General features: G+C 40.4%; 7 protein-coding genes across 7 annotated transcripts; 4 read left to right on the top strand and 3 right to left on the bottom strand.

Moving 5' to 3' along the window:
- Positions 1-1,880: 1,880 nt before the first annotated feature.
- On the bottom strand, positions 1,881-2,960 carry Bfra_011572 (putative carbon-nitrogen hydrolase protein; the record flags this gene model as incomplete). The annotated part of the gene is made up of 4 exons (XM_037341899.1): positions 1,881-2,290; positions 2,379-2,702; positions 2,771-2,873; positions 2,928-2,960. 4 exons carry the CDS (start codon positions 2,958-2,960, stop codon positions 1,881-1,883), a joined length of 870 nt encoding a protein of 289 aa, XP_037194756.1.
- A 4,768-nt stretch (positions 2,961-7,728) lies between these two features.
- On the top strand, positions 7,729-8,055 carry Bfra_011571 (uncharacterized protein; the record flags this gene model as incomplete). Its single annotated transcript, XM_037341898.1, has 1 exon — positions 7,729-8,055. The coding sequence occupies one exon, from the start codon at positions 7,729-7,731 to the stop codon at positions 8,053-8,055; it is 327 nt and encodes a 108-aa protein (XP_037194755.1).
- A 5,172-nt stretch (positions 8,056-13,227) lies between these two features.
- Positions 13,228-14,481, bottom strand: Bfra_011570 (putative der1-like family protein; the record flags this gene model as incomplete). Its single annotated transcript, XM_037341897.1, has 4 exons — positions 13,228-13,683; positions 14,036-14,133; positions 14,192-14,370; positions 14,438-14,481. 4 exons carry the CDS (start codon positions 14,479-14,481, stop codon positions 13,228-13,230), a joined length of 777 nt encoding a protein of 258 aa, XP_037194754.1.
- Positions 14,482-15,032: 551 nt separating this feature from the next.
- Positions 15,033-16,484, top strand: Bfra_011569 (putative saccharopine dehydrogenase protein; the record flags this gene model as incomplete). Its single annotated transcript, XM_037341896.1, is given in 4 exon segments — positions 15,033-15,052; positions 15,107-15,189; positions 15,242-15,801; positions 15,819-16,484. 4 exon segments carry the CDS (start codon positions 15,033-15,035, stop codon positions 16,482-16,484), a joined length of 1,329 nt encoding a protein of 442 aa, XP_037194753.1.
- Positions 16,485-17,327: 843 nt separating this feature from the next.
- On the bottom strand, positions 17,328-19,108 carry Bfra_011568 (putative serine threonine-protein phosphatase 5 protein; the record flags this gene model as incomplete). The annotated part of the gene is made up of 7 exons (XM_037341895.1): positions 17,328-17,363; positions 17,420-17,544; positions 17,594-17,959; positions 18,023-18,262; positions 18,314-18,746; positions 18,823-18,903; positions 18,959-19,108. 7 exons carry the CDS (start codon positions 19,106-19,108, stop codon positions 17,328-17,330), a joined length of 1,431 nt encoding a protein of 476 aa, XP_037194752.1.
- A 520-nt stretch (positions 19,109-19,628) lies between these two features.
- On the top strand, positions 19,629-20,990 carry Bfra_011567 (putative nuclear protein es2 protein; the record flags this gene model as incomplete). The annotated part of the gene is made up of 1 exon (XM_037341894.1): positions 19,629-20,990. One exon carries the CDS (start codon positions 19,629-19,631, stop codon positions 20,988-20,990), a length of 1,362 nt encoding a protein of 453 aa, XP_037194751.1.
- Positions 20,991-21,524: 534 nt separating this feature from the next.
- Positions 21,525-24,167, top strand: Bfra_011566 (putative molecular chaperone protein; the record flags this gene model as incomplete). Its single annotated transcript, XM_037341893.1, has 2 exons — positions 21,525-22,748; positions 22,809-24,167. The coding sequence occupies 2 exons, from the start codon at positions 21,525-21,527 to the stop codon at positions 24,165-24,167; spliced, it is 2,583 nt and encodes an 860-aa protein (XP_037194750.1).
- Positions 24,168-24,211: the final 44 nt, after the last annotated feature.

Here is a 24,211-nt window from a genome sequence, read left to right as displayed (position 1 = left end):
GAAAGTATAATTAAAATAATAAAATATAATTATAGAAGTATAATACATGAAAAAACGTGTTTTATAGAGTTTCGGCTAATAGAAGTATATAATGACTATATTAATTGAGAGAAATATAATTGATTTAGTAATATAGACTATTCGATAATAAATCACGTTATATAATATTCCTATAATCCAAATTATTCTTAAGATCAAAATTACTTTCAAAAATAAGAATATCTTAAGACTGAATCATTAAAACTAAAAATGATTAAAATTATAGACATCTATAAACGATCTTAATCGAGAAGTCTTCAATTAGACTACTGATATTGTGCTGCTATTGACCGAGAAAGCTAGTATTTTATACTAATTCGAATTCACTTAAAGAGACACCTTGGCGGTTTAGAGTAAGCCTACTTCACGATAAACAATGTTTCTCAATTCGTACAAGACCATGAGCTAGTATGCTTTTGGCAATTGTGCTATTTTATTTGGTATCTTGTAGAACAGTTCCTAATAAAATTGTGAATGACTTAGTCTGAATGAAATTTTATGCCTTCTCTGGTTTTCGAGTCTTCAAAAAAAACAGGTCATTAGCACTGCTTTAGGGGCCTCATGTTCCGTTCGCAATACCACCTTTATCTCGATTCCCACTTCATTGAGATCAAAAAAATTGACAGCCTTTTCATGGCCCTTCTGAGGCTAAAATTAGTGCCTCTTTTTTCACTAGTTGAGGAGAAAGGTCCGATGTCTCGATATCGAAGGAAGACTGAGGTTGAACGGGGGTGCTTCCCCGTAGAATAACAATTAAGTGGAATATAAGGGCCATCCCTTTTACTACCCTTTCTAGAAAATACAACTCATTATCCACCCACTTAAGCAACTTTTTCTCTGATACCACTAGAGTGCCAAGATCTAAAGTAATAGGTTGGGAAAAGGTTACAATATACCTATTCCCCGTTCATCGGGATACTAGAGCTGTCAACATGAGTTGGAGTACACAGGAACAGCTTTGTGTACTTGCATTGAAGACTCGCTCTTCATTCATAAGGCATCATGACCACCTAAAATAAGTCAAATGGGGTCCTTGGTAGCCACCATAATGCTCATATCCGAAACCATGAATTGAAAATTATCAATCACAGCAACGAGACGAGAAAAATAGCTGGGAATTTGATGCAGAAGTAGAATTATTCAAATCGAAATAAGAGCGGAAATAAATGACCTTCGCTTGTGGGTGTGAGCAAGATATTCAACATAAAACGGAATGCTTAGGTAGTTATTGGGGTTGACAATATAGATGCGGGGTAAATGGCGGGGTTGTTTTCTATGCTACTTTCTATTCTTGGATTGAGTATTTTTAGTATGCTAATTGAAGATTCAACCGTTTTGGCCATCAAATCCTCGGTATCTATCTACATGATCACAATACATCAACTTATTACATGGAAGCTTTGAGCTCATCACACAGCCCAGTTGGTGAAGGGTATGACGGGCTCTTTGGAAACCACTCCGTCAAATTATAACTTCAATTTTTGAGCTTGCAGCGGGATTCTGGAGATTCGTTTCATTCCGTAACACAGGAATTATCCATTCAGGAAATAATGACAATGAAATAACAACGCGCCATGCCAACGTTTTCCAATTCATTTCATTGGCATCTGTGGGGGAAAAGGGTGTTCACATGATCATGGGTCCAAGGTTGGAGAGACATTTATAGCTTAAGAACATGATAGATTTGATTTGACGCGATAGGCATTGTAATTGAGGCATAATTGTAGATATAGCTGTTGAATTTATTATCTAGAAGTCATCGACAAAATAGCTTACTAATTCTAGGCCTGAAATTGAGCTCTAGAGTCGACTTGACAGTTGACCGAATGAGTCTCGATTGACTACGCGTTCGAAATAATTTTTGCCATAGGACGCGCATCAGTATCGACGATCAAGAGTTTTCCGTCACCTCGACCGAGTATTCCATAGACATTAACTTCGCCATCCTTGATACCTAAGACTGTACTGGTTCCTGCATATGTTGCTTCGCCTTCAGTTCCGCATCGATTGGCGAGAATGATAATGATTTCTTCATTACTGCTAGCCTCAATGATAGGTTTCAGCCTCATAATCCAGTAAGAGATTGTGTCCATATCTGGTTCGCTTGATAATAGACCGTAAGGTAATTGATCCTGTCTCGTAAGCCAAGCCATGGACAAAATAACAAGATTTGCTTTCTTTTGAAGTACGTGGCAAGCGAATTCACAAGTAATCCAGGGAGTTTCGAATTTGTATGGATTCAAATCCATACCTGTAGGCCATGATTATCAGTAAATTTACTAAAAATGTTGAGGTGTCATCAAGTATGATTGGAGCGCAAATGATATGCTAATGCTTACAGATTCCCATTGCCACCGTCCCTAGCCCCCTGATATCTCCATCGTAAAAGCCAGATCCTTCATGAGCCCAAGTTTCATCTGTATAATATAGAAATGACTTTCGATAGTTGGCGATAGTCTTACCCTCCTTATCCACCGTAACTGTAGAGTTATAACATTCGGGATTTGCTGATCTACTCGAAGGATTGGAAACTTTCTCCGGATAGCCAACCGTAACTATACAGTTGTACTTGAGAGCTGTCGTACGTGCCCATGATGACGTGACGCCGGAAGTAGTCGGCTCAAGATAAGGAGTGATATGTTCCAAAGAGGAGAAATTATAACCTGCATGACGGTTAGTCGTGAAATTGGTAAGACGCGACTGTTAAAGAGATCGGGGATATAATAGTTACCAGAAAAGGCCATTTCAGGCAACACCAAAAGATCGAGATTCTCCGGCTTTGCTTTCGTGAGTATGGCATCCGCCTTTGTGAAGTTATTGGCGACATCCCCGACCTGGTTTATCGTATTAGCTATGTTTGTAAATGGTATGACCGGATATTTACTTACTTGAGGATCGAACTGCAAACAAGCAACTCTCATAATTATGGCCGTTTGTGGATTCTCCTCAGAATTTGCCGATGTTGGAGATCGAACGCTTTTTTATGATAGAGAGCTCCACCAAGTATACGACAATGCGTGTTAGATTCCAGTACCTTGGTGACCTTACTATAGATAATCTTGCCAAGGACTTTACCCCGGAAACGACTAGCGTTCTACTAGTAAAGTAGCAGCTAGGATGCACCGAGAAGTTCAGAATCTAGTGTCAATCGAGCGGTTGAATGAAGAAAAAGGTATATATCGAGGAGGGAATGGCGGGATGATTGTGAGTGCCGCTTCTCGAAAGGTTCGAATTGTGTCGGCGTGGATCAGTGAAGAATGGTGAGAAACAGATAGATCAGTACCTTTACTGTAGATGCAACAATGATGGAATTCTTAGAGAACAGCTGGCTAAATTAGTAGCGACGTCTGCAGTTTGTTCAGCCTCTACCCCGCCCGTTTGGCTGCTTGTTCAGCCGGCATGAGATTTTTCGAATGTTGCACAGAAGCCCCGTAAAAACCTTATCAGACTTGTGAAAGTTGACTTTCCTTCGAGATTTGGTTTCTAATAAGTTCTTGATCAATGATTATGGAAGAGGAAAGAGTGATACGGGGAGCGCTGTACTATATCAATAGAGTTTAATCGACCAATCGCGGAAGTGTAAATATACGATTAACAAGAGGCATGTGTTATACGAGCTTTGATTGGCCACCTATTGCTTCCTTCGCAATTATCGACATGCTCGTGATTAGTCATTAAGGCGGTCAGTGCACCAATGGGTACACAGACTCACGGGACAGCATAACAGTAAAGCACAATCTCACACCTAAATTAATTACAAAATTTAATAGAAATTTGAATTCTAATTGAATATTATTCAAACAAATATATTATATTCTTTTAAGTATTAAAAAATAATGTATAAAAAACACATTCAAAAAACAAAGATTTGAGCTCAATAATTCAATAACGTGATTCATATACGAGTGGATTATATGACCGAGTAGATCACTTGAAAATGCATCAAAATTAAACTTCTCTTAATTTTCGTATTTTAATAATTAATTAATATTTTTTGAAAAAGAAATTATATTTGAAAATAAGAAAAATATAGATAATTAAGAATTATAAATATTTTTATTATATTTTGAGAACAATTGAAATTGTTACGATTTTCGTTAAAAAAAACACTATTTTTATAATAACTATTAACGTGTTTTATAAGTACATGACTCATATTAGTATATAGCCTATTTTAAAAATATATCAAAATTAAGCTTTTTTTAATAATTATATTTCAATAACCAATTGTTGTTTTCTTAATAAAAAAGAATATTAAATAATAATAAAAATCTTGTTTTTGAAATATATAGTTTTTATATAAATTTTCTTATTATATTCTAAAAAAAATAGAAATTTCTATCATAATTCTTATATTGATTCGAATTTTTCAAGAAAGATTAGATTTTTATAATATCTTTATAATTAAATTTTGTATATTTAATTTTTAAAAGATTTCATCAATAAATAAAGAAAGTATATAATTATAAATAAACGAGGTTTATATATAAAATAAAGTAGGTCATATACTGATACAAACTATATACTAATAAACTAAGTTATCTAAAATCGAATTTTTAATTATTAATTAGAAATTAATATTATTTATATAGATAATTATAAGATTTAGAAAAGAAATTTAAATTATATTAATAAATAAAGAGAGTGTACGGCTACGAATAGACGAATTTTATACGTAAGTTGAGTGATCCACTCGGTGATATGATCCACTCGCATATAAATCACGTTATAACATTCTTTCAATGGATGATCTTGCCATCAGGCTCGTGATAAATTCGCCGATTGCCCTTCGCTCAAACTTTTAGAAGGGTTGTTCGCACATGAACATAAAGGAAGCATATTGGACGTTTTGAGCGGGATAGAATTTAGTATATCACTTTTTTTGGATTCATAACTTGGTAATTCCTAGCCTAGTTGCCCAGGAGTTTTCAAATTTTCATCCTTCCCATCAGAGTGTACGCCGTGACTCCCTAACAGCTTCAAAGTTCAAAGTGTCAACCTGACCAAGCGAAGCAGCGAAATACGTTAGCGTCTGCTCAGTAAGTATCTTGTAGCGGTAGGGTTATGTCATTTTCTGGTAAATTCTCATTCTAGTATTAGTTTTCATAGAAACTGTTAGAAATCCTTTCGGCTGTTTGGCTTGTTGAGAATAAATGACTACCGAGAATGGTGATGTGTGAGTAACCTCTTCTTCGCGACCCTAAGAAGTCAAAGTACGCAATGAAAAGATATCAAATTGGAGAGATGGTCTGTTTCTGACTCTCTGTTTTCCCACAAGAGTCAAATTTGACACAAGTCTACGATCCCTCTTGACCACCTGCTCCGTGAACATAATATTGACAACACACACCAACTTCATGAGTATACATTTCGCTCCAGAGACAGTTATCTAGGGCGGTTGGGTGCAAAAGACGGAGGACTCTGCGTCAATCTGATTTCACTTTGAACAAGCAAGGCCTCCAAGATTTCCGATTGACTTTCATCGGGTAGCTTGGTAGCCGGTGCTCTGATTTGTATGCATTCAGACACACACTCTGGATAAGCTCTGTCTTTTGTGATTGATTTCGTGTTCTTGAAGCCATTCTCTTAAGGTTCAGGACAAGTTGTGACTTCTCATTAGCGCGTTTGGTTTCGTTATTTTTATCGTCAGTCAAATTTTTGATTATGAGATTTTTCTCAGCAACTTCAGACTCTAAGCGATTGATCGTTTGCTTGTGGGCTTCAATGGAGATGTTTGCGTCATCTAGTATACTCGTTTTCTCACTTCGTGTTTTAGCTTCAAGCTCAAGCTGCTTCTTTTGGCTTTGGATGTTGATCCGTAAGTTTGCAATGATACCGAATTGCTCCGCTACCTTTTTTTGTGAATCTTCCATCTGGAGCTCGATGATATCGAGATTTTTCTTGGCAATGTCAAGTTCGTTTTGAAGTTTGTCACATCGCTCATCAGTAGTGTTACATACCTTCAAACTTTCCGTGAGACTATCCGTGAGATTTTTCTTCTCCATTTCCAACATCCTCACTTTCTTCTCGGCATTATCAAGTTCTTTGTTAAAAAGCATGGCCTTGACATCGGGATTCAATTCTCGCACGCTATTGAGGCTACCATATGCGAGAATTGTGATAGTCAATGCGCTGTCAATTAAGTGCTGGGAGGGTATCTTGACCTTCGCAAGCATGCGATCTATAGATTCACTCAAATTAAGTGCCCTATTGATTTCCAATAAGAGTTTTACACCTTCGATCTGGTCGAATAAAGATGTCAAATCTTTTCTTCTGCCATCAACTTTTGATTTCAAAAGATTTGTTTTTTCTTGAATTTCCCACACCCTGTAGTGGCAGAATCCGTGGTTAACGAAGTAATCCTTTCGTAATTACCATAAATTCTATAATACCTTCATTATATATTGAATAAATCGTTTTTAAAATATTAATATAATCAATCTAAGTCTTTATACCTTACAAAGCTTATTCTAATCAATAAGTTTTTAATGAATTTCTTGAATTCTGAAAGGTTAATTAAAAGTTTCGGCCTAAAACAATAATTATCTATTAAATAAAAAGCTTCTAGGTTTTACTTGTTTTTCAACCCCCCCTCCCCTCTCTTCCTTTTCTTTTCCTTCTAAATTGATCTTCTATTAGATTTCAATAAAAGAATAGAAAAGTTCTTCTAAGTATTTCAATTAGAATCTATTAAGAATTACTAATCTTTCTATTATACTTCTATTTATTAAATTCAAATTTATTTATATATAAATTGAAATTAAATTATATTTTTGTTTATATAATATATTCTATATTATATAGCATAATAATATAGCTTGTGATTTCACTTAAAAGCTCTTTTATAGATTTCCCTCATATAATATAATTTATCAAAAGGATTCTATTTCCCTTTAAGCTTTCAGCTAATACCTCTTATCCACCCCTTAGCTTTTACACTTATTCCTTTTCTCCTTTTTAGCTTTTATTTATCTTTTTGATCTTCTATACATATACCTTTCCGTTTACCTTCCCTTTAATTCTAATATTCAAAAATCTTAAAAGCTTTAAGGCCTTTCAAGATTCTTATTTTCTTTTTTTTAATCAAAATTCAATAATAAATAGGTTGCAAAAAGAATCGATTTGATTTGTTAATAATAAAGAGCTCTATTCATTATTAACAAATATATATATTAATATTGTAATGTATGAAATAGAAATTTGTATAGAGATTTATATTGAATTTATCTTTGTCCGGAATATTAACTTTGCCACCACAGGGACAGTTGCTCAAACTTCTCAAAAGGAATGTCATTCTTTTTGATGAAGTTCTCACGTCGCACTATGAGTACTTCGTGAAGCTTATGAAGCTCGTCATCAGACTTCAAAAGGTTGTTTCTAGATAGTGATGCATGTGCTGGAACATACATCCAAACTCTAGTCGTCCAGGACGCCATGGGCAAAGGCCCAAATGCAAACGAATGATAGTGATTGCTGAATGTTGTAGAAAGATACATTGCCGGCGAAGGCCGAGTTATCCAAGTTGACTCATCAGATGAGCATAAACATGCAGCACAAGAGGCAGCTGAGATTGAGCATATATATGCATCCAAAAAAACCAGTTTTACCAAAGTGTTGAAGACATGCCAAAAAAGCAAGCGGTATTTTATGCCCAATAAACGATATAGAATGGATCTCGCTTTTTGCAATATGGTTCGAAACAAAATTCGCCCTGATCTTGATCCCTCCGGTCTCGTGCGGCAAATCCAAATGCCTTGTGCAATTGGCTACAGTGAGCACCTCAACAAGAGATCTTTAGATTATCAGCCAGCTTTTGCGTTGCAAGGTGTGACTAAGTTGTGGGATTTCATGTTGAGTTGCCTTGAATTTCTTGAGATTAGTATGGAAACCATCTTCTTACCCATCATCAAGATATGGAAAGCAGAGCAAATGAATTATGCAGAGATACTTGCGACTTTACTTGCTCATTCAATGGCAGATCGAAATGGTCTTAATGTTAAAGGTCCGGGGGATTAGGCGGATCTAGATCGTAGTGTGACCTTCGAGGAAGAGAAACAACAAATATTTGTCCGTAGAGAATGGGCAATTAACAATCTTAATCTATCCATCGAGAAGGCGAGATGTAAGATTGAGGCCATAGACCATGAAAAGTCTTTCTGGGAGTCAGGGGCTGATGAAATGATCAATGAGACAAAGGCAGCCATCGATCTGTTTTCATTTTCGGAAAAGGGAAAAACATTAGACGTTGGAAAAGAGCTAGATGCGATTGATCCCCTTTCACAAAATTTCTTCTTGTCCGGCCTTGACAAACAATCAGATAGGGAGAAGAAGTCCCAGCAGATTGCTTTAACTTGGTCGATTGACTATTCAAGTCAATTTTTCACTGGCTTGAGCTATATGGTGTAGATTGCTTGGGTGGGGTTGAGAAGCTCGCGCAAGCGCGGTTTTCACGTGTTGGTAAGTAGACTCCAGTTTCGCTCAGAGACGGAATCGCTCTTGTGTTATCCATGCAAGCCAAATCACAGTTTGAGACTAATGTAGTGCGATAAATAGGAGTCACCTTTTTTTTTTAAGCCCGAAAGCTAGATTCAAAAGCGTATACTCGTCAAAACCGCGTCATATCCAAAATCGAACACGTAAGGTCAAATGGTGGCCTGCCACACAACCATTGTACAGTAGGATACGAGAGATGGTACATGAAAGGATTTGAAAACAAATACAAATATTACCAATGTACAAGAATCCCACAATAAAGCTGTCTGGGGTCTTGGATTCATTTGTGGTTCTTTGACGGAAGGCCAGGTACTTCAATAATCGTCTCATCTCATGTTTCGACCCCTCTCGCCGTTTTTCTTCGTTAGAAGTGGAAGTTCTAGCTCAAAATATTTACACACCTCTCTTGATACTGCCAATGGAACATTGCAATCCTTAGTGGAGTGGCAGATGGGGTCAGGTTGCTCCTCCCAAATTGACGTCTTCAACTCAAACATGTTTTAAGAGCGCTTGAGGTACTTTCTGCAAGCGGCATGTCCTTTTAGCCTAGAGAAGATAGCTATCGACGTGTCTTTGTCAGTATTTCTGTGGAGAATCCTGATTCCATCAATGTCGGTTCATATAAGGTGTCGATATATTTTGGGTGCGGAGCTTGTGCAGGAATTTAGACAAGGAGCGGCCTCTACAGGAATCGAGAAGAATGTGGAATAAGGCATGGTTACTTGGTATAGATATCAGCTATAATGGATTGTGGCCCCTGAAGTAGAGGTTATTCACCCTAACGGAAAGTTCTTGGTAAGAAAGCTAGTAAGCTTGGCACAACCGAATTCCAGACTGTGCCAGACTACGCTAATGTTCAGGATATCTTACCTGACAAGATTAATTCCTACCAAACACATATTCCTCTTTATCTCAAACTCGAACAAAGCTTCAAAATTTAACTGGAATGTGCGAACCACTACTTACAACCGCCGGTGTTTGAAACCTTCTTCTAAGCACGAATAAGAGGACTCGAGGGCGCAGCAGAACAAACCGGCGGCAGTACTCAAGAGGCCGAGGAACAAGACACGGACATCAGCCATAATCTGAGAAATGAATGTGGGCCAGGTAATATACGGATGGATTTGCAGAACGGGTGCGGTAATTGATCCACTCTACACCGTGGCGGTACTAGCGTTCCATAGGTGGAAGTCAGGAAGATGTGCCGGAGTTCTTTGCGGTACATTCGGCAAAGGCACATAATTGTATATACATATGAAAGCAGCCTTGTTGCCAGGTTACCAACAGTCTTGGCTTTGCTGGTTCTGTGGATTATCCACCAGCTCAGAAATTTTCAAAATTATCGGTCGAGTGAAACCGGCCATTGATTGACAGTGCATGATGCTCAAATCTTAGGGCCAAGACTCGCCGGGCTTTTCTTGAATTTACTGATCACCTAAGTCTATTCCTACTAATTTGAAACCCTTTTCACAGTAGGACTTTCAATTTCTGTTATAAAGAAAATACGACAAGAAGAACCATGGGTATGGAGAGCGGAGAATAGTGATCTGAGAATGGGATAGAGGACTATAGATGGAGTGGATAATAAGGAGAAGTAACGAGTCATGAGAACAAATTTGGACTTCCCTAAATGAAACGTCTCCGAAGTGCTAAGCATAGAGAAGTAATCACAGTGAGTTGATGCGCGCAGGAAAGGCGAGAAAGGAATGGTCCTGCGGTGGGGTGAACGGTTGTAATAATTGTTACGAAGGAATGTCGGCTCCTTCAACACTCGAAAACTGTGAGCAAAACAAGAAGAGATTTATATTTAATATGGTAAAGGGAGAGCGGAGATATATGTTGAGAAGAGATACGCACATTGGGTGTTGAAAGCGGCAAATTGTGCGGCGCTGTTGAATGAAGGGGATCAAAACTGCCACCATTAATACTTGATTGTATCAAAGATCCATCCTTCGTGATGTTCCCAACGTAAAATCCGAAGTGTCACATTTCCTCACCCAAAAACATTCATGCCCATGACCCCTTGATTATTTTCAAAGTTTCTGTCTCCTTTATCTGGATTTTGGACAACAGGAGAAGCGAGTCTCATACCCGGACCAAGCCCAGCAACCCCGCTAAACACTCCAACGATTTTTTGCGCAATGATCAGCCTCTGACGTACATCTTCATGCCTTGTTGTACAGGGCAATAGATGATATTCATATCAAAAACAAAGAAAGTTTGCAGCAACTTTGAGAAAGAAGAATATTAATGGATAAAGAGTGGGATGATGAACAATGGATGTTGACGCAACTGCTACAAAAACACAACCCGAACTCATCATTCATAATGTAAACTTATTCGATCCTTATACTCAAATGACTTCCCCAAATTATCTGTTGCCTATCTGAAACTTGTGGATAACCTCGGATTCCGGCCCTCATTTTATGTCATTCGGCGTAGTTTATCTCTTCACCCCCTGTAATACCGGACTCGTGTTTCGGAACTCGGTACGTGGAACGCCAAATTTTCGGAAGCGGGATGTTTGGGAGACAAGCGATGTAAGGGTTTGAAAACGTCAGCTCGGCGCGGGATTCGGTACGATGTGCAACAAAATTTAGAGAAGAATTCTAAGATGTGATGGATTGGATAGATGGGGCTTAGGGGTAATGAGTGTTACTGATTTGGGACTGTGAATTGCCTGTTTAGAAGGGATGTAGGGATTAGAGAGACTTCGGAACGGTGATCCGGTAGGTGGTAGACAGACAGTTTGCTCGACGATGCATGCAGTGCATGGAGATGAATGTTGCCAGTAATCTTTAATCTCGGGACATTTGGAAGTTTCCTCCTTCTTTTGGATGTTTCAATTCGTGACTAAGAAGTCTTGAGGCGCATAAATGATTTAAGAAAATCATCTACTGTCTTCCATCTCCAAAGTGCCAGCTGTTGCTGCTATTCTTGTCAATTAAAACCCAAAGACTGCTCAGCTCCACTATATTGAAAGCTCTCAAACTCAGGATTATCCAGATAAACACTCATACTGTACTGTAGAAAGGTTTATTTGGGTCAACACTACTCAGTTGAGATATACTGGATCTCAAGTTCCTGAATATGCAATTGATCTTGTCTACGAATGCATTATTACATCTTCTACACCCTTTGTGTCGCCAGCACTATCTTAAATCTTGATATATCTCAACATTGGCAAATCGTAAAATATGTAACTTCACCGCTCGACGGGAACATTGTACTCGGGTCCCAGACGATGATTTCTTCTTTAACGGAGGGGCGGAGCAATGAGTTTGGAGAGTTCAATACCGACATATGTGAATGAATCGCGATGGAGAACAATCAGGAGAGGAACTATCGAGTTGCGATGGGCAGATCTTTTCGAGGAATGTGTAGCAACGTTCCTTGGTATGAAGTGGGAGCCATGAGAGCTCAATTGATGGCAAGAGACATGCCGGGCTGGGGAAAATTAGCAGGTAAATAAGTGACCATGAAAAGTTTGGGTCCGACTGTAAAGATTGGAGCACATTCTCACTCGCTCATAACCTAATGGCACATCACCAACAACTCGTTTAGCAAAACCAGGCCTATCTATGTTCAATTCAACTATGAATATTCACATATATGATTACTCAGAGTAATTAATCCAAATGTATCAAACACTTTTGACGCCATGAAATAGAGAGCGCCAAGGCCCAGGGGTGTTGAAACAACATCAACGATTGCTGCAGTGGTAGAATTACGCTAAGTATCCTTTTTGGACTATTCATTGACCTCTCTAACCTCACCTCTCAATTTTACATTATCATTATGATTCTTTGTAGTTGTCCACCGACGTTAAGGTTGTTGTCATATACTTCTATTCTGCCTGCCCTTCTTACATCTCGATGGTGCAAGTGCAGTTCATCTCCCTCCATCAAATCAAGGCCTCCCATGACTAGAATCTTATAATCATGACAATAGTACAATGAAACTTGACGAATTTTGAAGCTCTGGCTCAGTATTGTGAAGCTCCTCTCAGCCAATCTGAGCAAGTACATCATGAAACACTCGAACTTTCCATTTTCAACAATCCTCCACTAACTTATGCAAAGGTACCAAAAACCCTCCATGCTCGCCTCAATTACCTCATCCGCCTTTTTGCATCATCTCCGGACCCGTCGAACCGCTAACCTCCCGGTCTGATCCTTCCACGGTGAATTTCGCATATGAATATATGAACTTATCATTCCACTAATAGCCATCAACACACATCTCCACGAGGTATTGACCAACTCCAGGCGCAAGAACCAATCTTAGGACTATCTTCTATTCATATAAAGCGTATGGCTGGAAAATGTACTCATAAGGATAGTATAGCCATGTCCAGGTGAGAATATTGGCAATGCCTTGTTGCACATAACAATATATGATATGTATGTTGTGAGTGAAGAAAGCCTGCGGTAACGATGGAAGAGAATGGCATGAATAAATAGGAAGTGGGATGATGAACAATGGAGGTTGACGCACATGCTACGCTCAACCTGAAAGCTTTCGAGAATTTTTCTCGAGAATCACGATCACGAAACAAAGGCAAGTAAAATTATTCATAGTGATGCCATTAATGGTTAATATTATTATTTTATTCCATCGACACCAAGCACCAACGTAGGAAAGCATCTTATCTATATTACATCATGATCCATTGTTGCATTATGAATCACTCAATCAATCACCTCCTAATCTATGTCCTGAGCCACGAGTCTTCCACGATTCTGGTAGAACACTGCCAGATGAGCTGGGAGCATTGGCAGATCGTTGTGGTTGTGCAACCGCGGTACCATAAGATCTTTCAGTAACAGTGGTTTGTGTTGTTTGGAAAGCTCTCTGAATAAAACCCGGGGTTGGAACAAAATTCCTTCCACCACCAAATGTAGGCCAAAGTCTTGTCAAGAAATCATGTAGATGAGCGGCAACAAGACCGGTAGCTTGAATCTTAGCTGGGCCAGCGCCAGCCATCACAAAAGTCATGAGAAGCATGGCATATGGGATCCATGGTGCTGGAATGGTGATGACAAAAAAGGTAGCTTTCATGCCACGATCATCTTGTGTCGATGTGTATGCGAAAGCCAATACCAATGCCGATGTAAAGATGACACCGCCTGTTATGAATGCATTCAAGCCCTGCGCATTTGTTAGATGAGATTATTACAAGGTATCTCTTGAAATAGAAACACCAAGTATTAACATCTCAATGACAATGACTTGAAATGTAGGGAGCCACAACCACCCGAGTTAAGTTGAGGAATCAACACGAGTTTTCTCATAGGAACTTCCCACCATGCCTACACCTCGACTGATCCTATTTGTTGTTTTGCGAATGTCGGACCAGCCAAGATGTAAGGGTAATCTTCCTCGTTTTAGGAACCGTTGTAGCTAAGAGCATTGCACTAAACGGGCAGTATAGAGGTGGGGTGTGAACAGAACAAGGAAAAAAAAGAAAAAGAAAAAAAAGGAAAAAAAAGATAATGCCTACCAAGATCGTCGCACAAACAAACAATACATATGTCAAGAAATCTCCAGGTTGAGAGAATCTAGGCGAAGCTGTTTCAAGCTTGCTTCCATAAGTGTATACTGTTGTTACAATGTAAGTCAATCTATCCTGATTGTAATGCGATCCTTCGGGTCTTACGAAAGTATGTGTCGAAGAGAATACCCAAGTCTGGGCCAGTGACGAGAAAGGGAGAAACAAGTCGCCACAATTGAGGTGGGAATTGCATTATGGGTTGCAATAAGAACATGACATGATAACCTGAGAGAATATGAGTGTAGACCAAGATCGAAAGAGTCAAGGCACCAGTAGCCAAAGTCCTATGCACTATCATCAGCATCAGTATTAATTGATTGGCGCATCTCTCGCAGAACGCATTGCGCATACCTTGAGATAGGCGGAGCTGCCCAGAATACATCCATTGCCGACATGATTATTGTACGGTATGAATTATTGTTGAGATGTTGTGAATAAGCTTCAAAAGCTTGATGTTGTGTGAAAGAGAAAATTGAAGAAGAGCTTTTTCGCGACTTATGAAAAGTGTTCTTTGCGAATGGCGCTTAAGTAAGCTTCAAGGGAAGCTAGATCCTATTATAGATTAGTGCGGGACAACTTGAGATCCTTGACCTTTGTTGTAGCTCCGTGTATGCATTGTAACCTCAATATCATGTTTGGTATTATCCTCAAAATTGTACAATAATGATATTAAGAAACCGAATTGACATGTAAAAACTTTAGTTACTCTACAACAAGAACATCATTCGTTAACCCTATCATAATGGTTGAGAAGCATGCTTACAGTGAATTAATGCTGATCTCAACCAAATTCTGCGAATTTTATCACACATGCAGTTGGCCGATCACGGATCAACCCCACCAAGAAATTTGACCCATCGGCATGAGTCGTTCGGTGATCTTTCAAGCCTTTGCTTGATATTTATTTTCATTTTATTCTCAATTATATTCATCCAAGTTAGACATCATGGCTGGATTTGACACAAAGTAAGCTATCGAATCATTTCAGCCTCGAGTTTCGTTTTCTTACAATTATTCTAGGAAAGTTCTTATGCTCGGTGCGGGCTTCGTAACACGCCCAACCTTGGATATTCTCAGTGAAGCAGGCATTCAAGTTTCTGTTGGTACATGAAAATTCCAATTTCTCTCCAAAAGATAAAGCTGACTTTTTTCCAGCATGCAGAACCATCGAAAGTGCTAAGAAGCTCTCCGAAGGTGTCAAGAATGCCCACCCAATCTCCCTCGATGTCACAGACGACAAAGCTCTCGATGCCGAAGTTGCAAAGAACGATTTGGTCATCAGTTTAATCCCATATACATTCCACGCTACCGTCATTAAATCTGCCATCCGAAACAAGAAGAACGTTGTTACCACTAGTTATGTTTCTCCTGCCATGCTCGAATTGGACGAGGAGGCCAAGAATGCCGGTATCACAGTTATGAACGAGATTGGTTTGGATCCAGGAATCGATCACTTGTATGCTGTTAAGACCATCGAGGAGGTTCACAAGGCGGGTGGGAAGATCACTTCTTTCTTGTCATACTGTGGAGGTCTTCCAGCTCCAGAGAATTCGGACAACCCTCTCGGTTACAAGTTCTCTTGGTCTTCCCGTGGTGTTTTATTGGCATTGAGAAATGCTGCAAGATTCTATAGAGACGGAAACATTGTTGACGTTGCTGGTCCAGAGTTGATGGGTACCGCCAAGCCATACTTCATCTACCCAGGATACGCATTTGTCGCCTACCCAAACAGAGATTCTACCCTTACAAGGAGCGTTACAATATTCCAGAAGCACAAACTATCATCAGAGGTACTTTGAGATATCAAGGTTTCCCAGAGTTCATTCGTGTATTGGTTGATATGGGATTCTTAAGTGACGAAGACCACGGATTTACCGAGGCAATTTCCTGGAAGGAGGCTACTCAAAAGGTTCTTGGATCTTCGTCAAGCACTGAGGATGATTTGAAGTGGGCAATTGCTTCCAAGGCAAAGTTCGAGAGTACCGAAGAAAAGGAACGTATCATGAACGGTCTTAACTGGGTTGGTATCTTCTCCGACGAAAAGATTATTCCCCGTGGTAACCCTCTCGATACTCTTTGCGCCACTCTCGAGAAAAAGATGCAATTTGAGGAGGGAGAACGTGATCTTGTCATGTTGCAACACAAGTTTGAGATTGAGCACAAGGATGGAAAGAAGGAGACTCGTACATCGACATTAGTTGAATACGGTGATCCAAAGGGTTACTCCGCCATGGCCAAATTAGTCGGTGTACCATGTGGTGTTGCTGTCAAGCAAGTTCTCGATGGAACAATCAGTGAGAAGGGTATTCTCGCACCTATGACCAGCAAGATCAACGATCCATTGATGGAGGAGTTGAAAAAATACGGAATCACATTGGTTGAGAAGACCATTTCTTAGAGCACGATATCACATACATTTAGATGACATGAAAATTCAAAAGTATATGCACGGTTTAAATGTGCTTCCAAGACTGTTATCTAACTACCAAGGAAACCTCTAATCTACCTTCGTGAACTGTATTCTTCACCCTTCTTTTTTTCTTTTCCACGTATGCATTGTTTCTCCTCTCAAGGCCTAGAATTCCAGCTATGCACATCTCCAACTATTCTCATCATCGTCACTTCAAGCCGAGCACATACGCGACCAAAATTATCTCAACATCCCATTTTAAGAAATACAAGACAATACAATAACGAATCACCACACATGTAATATATAATACTACAATATAAGGTACGCTACAGGTGGTGTGATTCGGAGCTCATGCTTTTGGCGAGAGACAAGACCCGCAAATTGGAGGAAAGGATATGTTCTTTGAACGTGTAGATTTGGGAAACTATATTAAGATGAGATGAAAGTATGTAGTAAGTATGTAGTGAGCATATATGAAAATTCATGATGATTCGTAGAAAAGGAGGATATGCCATGTAAACGTCAAGCCTCTTGCCTGCATTACACACGCCACCAAGCAGCGTCGGCAAATTAGTGGACGTTCGTCCGTAAAGATTGATTGGCTAAGAGTTGTGAATGATTAAATTATTTTGGATAACTACATTCTCGCTGGAGCATCAGTATCATTGAAGCGCTTTACGTGAGGATGTTACTGCTATTGTACATTTTCAAATCCATTGTAAGATATTCTCCTACGGATTGATCTCCTATCTTGATAGATGGAATAGATCCAAAATTTTATAAGCGCTCCCAAAAATCACCTGATATTTTTGATCATGGTCGTTTCATCTACATCATCGATAAAGGAGAATTTTGTGCGTAGGCCTGTTTCACTAGTTAGCTCATTGTTTGGGAAGAGAAGGAACTCCGGAACTACGAACCATAGGCTTGATATTAGGATGTGGCACTGCATCAAACTTGTGGAAGTCCAACTTATAATCAGGTCCGATATTGATATAAGCTCCCTTGTTTTCTGTACTATCGCAATATCTCGGTGCAGAGAAGACTGAAAAGTGTTAGTTAAGTCTGTAATGCATTAGTGGAAATTCACATACCAGTAATGCATTTTCCATCGTGTTCCTCTTCATAACCTTCCATTCGGACCTCATGACTACGGATGATAGCCTCCAATCCATTGTTTTCGCAAAACCTTCTAGTGATATCTGGTCCGAATTGCATACCGACACCACGTTTACTTGGGCCACGACCCGGCTCCTTTTGTGGATCGGTCCATAACATTTCCATCATCAATCCTGCCTGACCCGGTTGGCGTTGATTATGTCTGTTCAAAGCTCGAATGTCGTCTAACGTGATCTTATCATCCGAGAACAATCCTCCGTGAAGGACAAGATATTTCTTGCCGATGAGAGTTGCTAAAGGCAGAGCCGAAAAACTTTCGGAGAATAGCTTGAAAGTACGTTCTGGTAGGAATTAGTTGGTGTTCTCAGGGATCAAGATTTAAATGAATCGGGAAGACAACCCACCATTGTATTTTGCCTTGCACTCGCCCTCAAATCCGTAAACACGGTTCATGTCATCGGTCTCATGATTTCCTCTATTGATAAAAAATGCTGATGGACGTAACCATTTGTATGCATACAACAGCAGTGCAATTTCACATGACCAAGAACCTCGATCAACGAAATCACCGTTGAATAAGTAATAATGCTTCTCTGCGGGTAGACCGTTGAGTCTGAAGAGTTCCATAAGATCGAAAAATTGACCTGAGACTCAATGTTAGCTTAAAACTGCAATGCGATAAAAATTCGACTCACCATGTGTATCTCCACAAACGGTCAACTGTGCGTCGCTGTCGATCTCCATCTCCACCATTGTCGGTTCATCATAGACAATCTTTTTGACTGCCATGACAATTTGATAAACATATTTCTGGTGTATTTTCTTGCCATTCTTGAAACGTTCAAGCATATCATTGATGAATTCGGTTGTCATTTCGTTGCCCAGCTCTACACCATCATAATCCTTTACAACCATATCATCGAGGTTAAGGCCCTCCGCCGCAGATGGTGGATCTCCAACTTCGATGGCTCGGAAGAACTCGATTTTTTTCACTATCTTCTCACATTCTGCCAACTTGAGCTTCGCGTCCTTGTCATTTGGTGCCTTCCGGACAACCGCCTTGAAGTCTTTGAGAGCTTCTTTTGGTTTTAGGATTGCAGTATATGCAACGGCTCGACGATAGTATGCCTGCGAGAAAGTTGTTAGATTTCAAACTTTGGGACAAGAAAAGGGCACTAATAGGAAAATCTCTGAGCCAACGAACCTTTACAAAATTCGGATCGAGTTCAATGGCTTTTGTAGCATCAGCTATTGCGTATCCATAAGCCTCGGATTTGATGTTTGCCTACAAGATTATCAATCACGCGAGCAGTTCAAATGTTGAGTACATGTGAAGGTACCTGAGCTCTGTTTGAAAAGTATGTTGGCTTTTGGTCGTCAAGTTCGATGGCCTTGGTGTATAAATCGATAGCTCCGAGCCAGTCATGAGCAGCGAAAGCTTTGTTTCCTTCATTCTTCAAGGCAACTGCCTCTTCCTCTCGGGAGGACATTTTCTCAATCAATCAATCAAAGGTTCGTACAGTGAGGCAAGTGAGTGCGGGGTTATCTATCGTGGAAGAATAGTGATAGGGAGGGAAATAATGCTGAAAATGTAATAGAACTCCTCAATAAAATGTGTTTGATATCTGGAGGTCCCAAAGATGTAGCCTCTACAAAATTTGATTATAAAAAGTACACGTTGGAGGGTTGTATGTACTTTTATGAATTTACTTTTCGAATCCCTCAAGTATTCTTTCGGAGTCCAGAAGCATCCCTGTTGTGCAACATTATCACCGATACAGCTTTTAGGTACAGTAGTGTATTCTGCCCGCGCGCGCTTAATCATCGATCCAATTTCCATCCCTCTTATCGCAAATCCCCATTATTTTGTAGTCACCTAACCTTATTTTATCGATTCGGCATGAAATCGACCTGAGCATTATAGTCCGGCAAAGATTGGGAAAGTACGGCAACAACTTGAAGAAAAGGATCGATTTATATCTTTGGTTCGTAGCTGGCACATCCGCAGCGATGGATCTGGTACCATCAAAGTCTACTTCAGCAACCGCAACCGCTCTTACAAAACGCGCAAATGAAACTGCTTTGATGCCACCACCCCCAAAACGAATCAAAAGACCAAAGAATGTTATTGACGAGGATACGTATACCGATGCCATATCAGAAATCATTGCTCGGGATTTCTTTCCAGGGCTACTCGAAACGGAAACGAAACAAGAATATTTAGATGCACTCGACTCAAAAGATGGAGCTTGGATCACAAGTGCTGAACGTAGGCTTCGACATGTTATGACTCCGGGGAGACGTATTGGAAGACGTGGCACATCCATTCAAACACCATCTCGAGCTTCAGAAACACCTGGCGGATTTGCTGGAGATACGCCAATGTCAGTCACTTCCGACGCAACTCAGGCGCCCTCAGTTGAAGTCGATACAAACATGAGTCTCACCAAATTTCAATCATTGTATACCAGCGAAGACAACGAAAGCTTTTACAAATTACTAGACAAGCAAAATCAAAAACGAGCTGAAAAATATGCTTGGATGTGGACCGGTAATAAAGTGGCATCTAATATGATGCTAAAGCAGAAAGAAGTTGAGACAAAGCTTCTGCAGTCAAGACAATCTTTGGAGGATGATGGCGGAAAAAGGAACAGACTTGCGATTCAAGACATAAAGGAGAGGCCGGCCCAACCCGACTCCTGGAAATCTAAGCCAAACAATGGATTAATGTTTCGACCTGATAGCGTGGAAGATTCAATTGAGACTGTGGCACAGAGAGCACAAAATGATTCAAGAGCTGCACCAAAAGGTGTCGCATATGCCAATACAAGGTTGCCAGAGATTACACTTCAAGAGGAAAACAATATACCGTCTTCCCCATCAATGTCTGCTGTAAGGGATGCCATAGCTGGAAAACGACGAGTTGCGGATTCAGAGTCTGGATATGATGGAAGCGAAACTCCACGTGTAAATGGTTATTCATTCGTGGATGATGAACCGGATGAAGAGCCACATACACCTTCTCCTATTATCGATCTTGGCCCAAGCGACACTACCAAAAACCCATTCATAATAAAAGAGCAAAGCAAGCGGGAGGACCTACATCACAGGATGGTGGACAAAACTGCCAGAAGTAAACGTACATCTGCAAAATTTGGTATGACTGGAAAGGTCGAGACGACTCCTGTGCCCAAATTTCCAAGTAGTCCTAGGGTGGGCTCCGGTGGTCTGACACCAGCTGCTGAACGCTTATGGAGTCGTGTTGGTGGTTCGGGTAAGGGGACTAATGACACCTTTGGTGTTAAAACACCAGGCACTGTGAGAGCAAAATCCAACCTACGGGCGAGATGGACTCCTTCTGGGAAGAGTTGAACAACATTGGATTATGGAAATAGAACGGCGTTTGGGGGATACACTAATTATAAGATACCCTGTGAGTGCTAATAAGTCATTCTTTAAATACGGAAGCTGGGAATCTTGTCCAGGTTCCACATACCTAGTAGACACAGGTTACCGATACATGAGCTCTCAATTGGCTATAGATAGATTAGAATGGTTATATTGTTATAAACGTTAATGGCCTTGAGTTTAATAAGCATGCTAGATGGTACTAAACATTACGATAATTCTTCATGAATTTCGAATACATTTGTCTTGTAACTATTATACCTCCTGAATTTCATCCTTTATGATTGTTTTGCAGAGAGCTATACCGTACCCACACAAACCAGACCCTCTCACGATATCGAATAGTGACGTCTTCGAAATCTACAGGGATTCAGGCTCGGCAAGAATTATCGATGAACTTAACAGCCGTCCAAAATTTTGAACATATCTCTGCGGCATTCATTATCTAGTTTTTCGGCATGAATTTATGAGAATAATTGAATTACTTGTTTGGTAACTATGGCGGGGAAGAGGATTCTAGACTTGGCCGCTCTCTTCAATGCTTCCCGTGGGGTTGCACAGAAGCACATTGCACTAAAGACAAAACAAATTGATGTATACAATAGAACCTCGACTCTAGCAAGAGCAGTACGCAATCAAACGGACCGAGTCACGGAGACTGCCAAAGCAGCATCTTTTCTTGCAGCGAGATTGAATGATAATGTGCCAGAATGGACCAAGGAGGCAACAGATTATACAGCCAATTCTCAATCGAATGACAGTGGACCTATACCCAGCAGAAAATCTACGAAGGAACAAGAGCATGCCCCAGAGAAAAAGGAGGGGTTAGAGCAGGATCATTTCTACGAAAAGTCCGAATCAAACTCGTCTGTCGATCCGGCTCCGAAAAGAGATTTGCACATTCAACAGGAAAAAGCCAAAAGTTACCCTCTTCCAGATGGAACAATCCCTCCCCAAAATGCAGATATCGATACTGCCGGGTTAAATGCAGATACGACCCCTACCAGATCAAGAGCTGGACCCAAGCTCGATCCGGTTGACAGTGAAGGATTGCATCCTGCGGCTTCGAATGCCTCGACCATCCCTATTCCAAAAACCAAGCCTTTATCCGCGGACAATGCAAAACGTATTCAGCGAGAACACGAGCGCCAAATCCCATCAATCACTGCAGATGCAATTGGGCATTCAAATAATCCATTGGAAGAAGGACATGATGAAGATTCTTTCTATGACAGATCAAGACACACATCACCTACTTTATCTTCCCTACCCAGAGCCAAAATACCAAAACATACATCCGATATTCAAGAAAATGATCAACATTTGAAGGATGATGCTATAAACTCTGATACTTTCTCAGAAACTGTTGACAGGACTAAACAAATACCCTCTGTTGAAACAGTTCCCGAGCAAGAACAGCTGCCCGAGGGCATCAACACAGATCTGTTCTATAGCCCAAGGGTTGCTAGGTTATTGGGAGGTAAAACTCAAGGATCGGGTAAAGGTACACTGGGCTTAAAGGGAGTAAAAGACACCCCTTTAGACCAAACCCAACTCGCAAGAAATAAGGATCAGGATACCTTCAATGTTCATTCATCTAGTCAAGCAGAACCGACTACCCCGGATAGTCCACTAAAATCCGTTCTCGAGACTCCTCGTCAAAACAGTGAAATTATCGAGAAGCTAGCGGCAGATATAAGCAAAGAAAGTAGTAGTAATACTGTGAATATGAACTCCTCTCGCACTTGATGCATGTGACACTGAGATCTGACAATATTATAGTTGCAGCCAGAGGGAAGCTCACAGCCTGCCCCATATAAGCTGCGAGAATCTAGTGTCCCTTCTTCAAGACTTGGAAGGTTGTGGAACTATAGTGGTCTCGCTGCTGGCATGGTGGGGGGGGCCATCAGCGAAAGTCTTCGTCGAGTTGGTGGCGGTGGCGGCGAGGGTTCTTTCATGTTGAGCGCAGGTAACATGGACAGGCTTGTGACGAAATTGTCTCGGATGAGAGGAGCAGCTTTGAAATTGGGCCAGATGATCAGTTTCCAAGACTCCAAAATGCTTCCGGCGCCAATCCAAGAGGTAATGCAACGAGTTCAAGATCGAGCAGACTACATGCCTGCTTCACAAAGAAACAAAGTATTGATAGCAAATCTCGGACCTGAATGGAGAGACTTATTCGGCGAGTTTGAAGAAGTTCCTTTGGCTGCTGCATCTATCGGGCAGGTCCATCGTGCAACACTCAAATCAACGGGTGCAAAGGTTGCTGTAAAGATTCAATATCCTGGGGTCGCAGATTCCATAGACTCCGATCTTAACAACCTCGCAATTCTTCTAACAGCATCTCGTCTTCTACCAAAAGGCTTGTTCCTCGATAAAACGATAGCAAATGCCCGAACAGAGCTGGGATGGGAATGCGATTATATTCGAGAAGCGGAATGCGGACTACGTTTCCAGGAACTTTTAGCAGATGAAGAAGATGTTTTCGTCGTACCAAAAGTGTTTTCCGAAGCGTCAGGGAAACAGGTTCTTACCATGGAATATATGGAAGGAGTTGGTGTTACTCGTGTTCAAAGTTTTACGCAAGAGCAACGAGACTGGATTGGAACCCAGATCCTACGTCTCTGTCTTCGCGAGATTACTGAGTTCAAATACATGCAGACTGATCCTAATTGGACAAATTTCCTCTACAACGCACAAACCAATAAACTAGAACTTCTCGATTTCGGAGCCTCTCGCGAGTATCCCGAAGAGTTCATCACTAAATACACACAACTCCTAGACGCAGCCTCAAGATCAGAGAGAGATACAGTTCGCGCTTTGTCTATCGATCTCGGGTATCTTACGGGCCAAGAATCTAAGGCCATGTTAGACGCGCACATACAATCTGTTCTCACTCTCGCAGAACCATTTTTAGAGTCTTCCCCGGAGATCTATGATTTCAGAGACCAAACCATTACGGAAAGAGTAAAGGCTCTCATTCCGATCATGATCAGAGAGCGACTAGCGCCACCGCCAGAAGAAACTTATAGTTTACATCGAAAATTGAGTGGGGCGTTCTTACTGTGTGCGAGATTGGGCAGTAGGGTTAGGTGCAGGGAGTTATTCACGAACAGTATGAAGAAGACGGAATTTTTGTAATGAATGAAAAGAGGGGACATGTGTATAATACATGTTCGGACATT

The sequence above is a fragment of the Botrytis fragariae genome (assembly GCF_013461495.1).
Source record: "Botrytis fragariae strain BVB16 chromosome Unknown tig00000037, whole genome shotgun sequence".
In the NCBI taxonomy this organism is placed as follows: domain Eukaryota; kingdom Fungi; phylum Ascomycota; class Leotiomycetes; order Helotiales; family Sclerotiniaceae; genus Botrytis; species Botrytis fragariae.
This window is presented reverse-complemented; position numbering and strand designations above follow the sequence as displayed.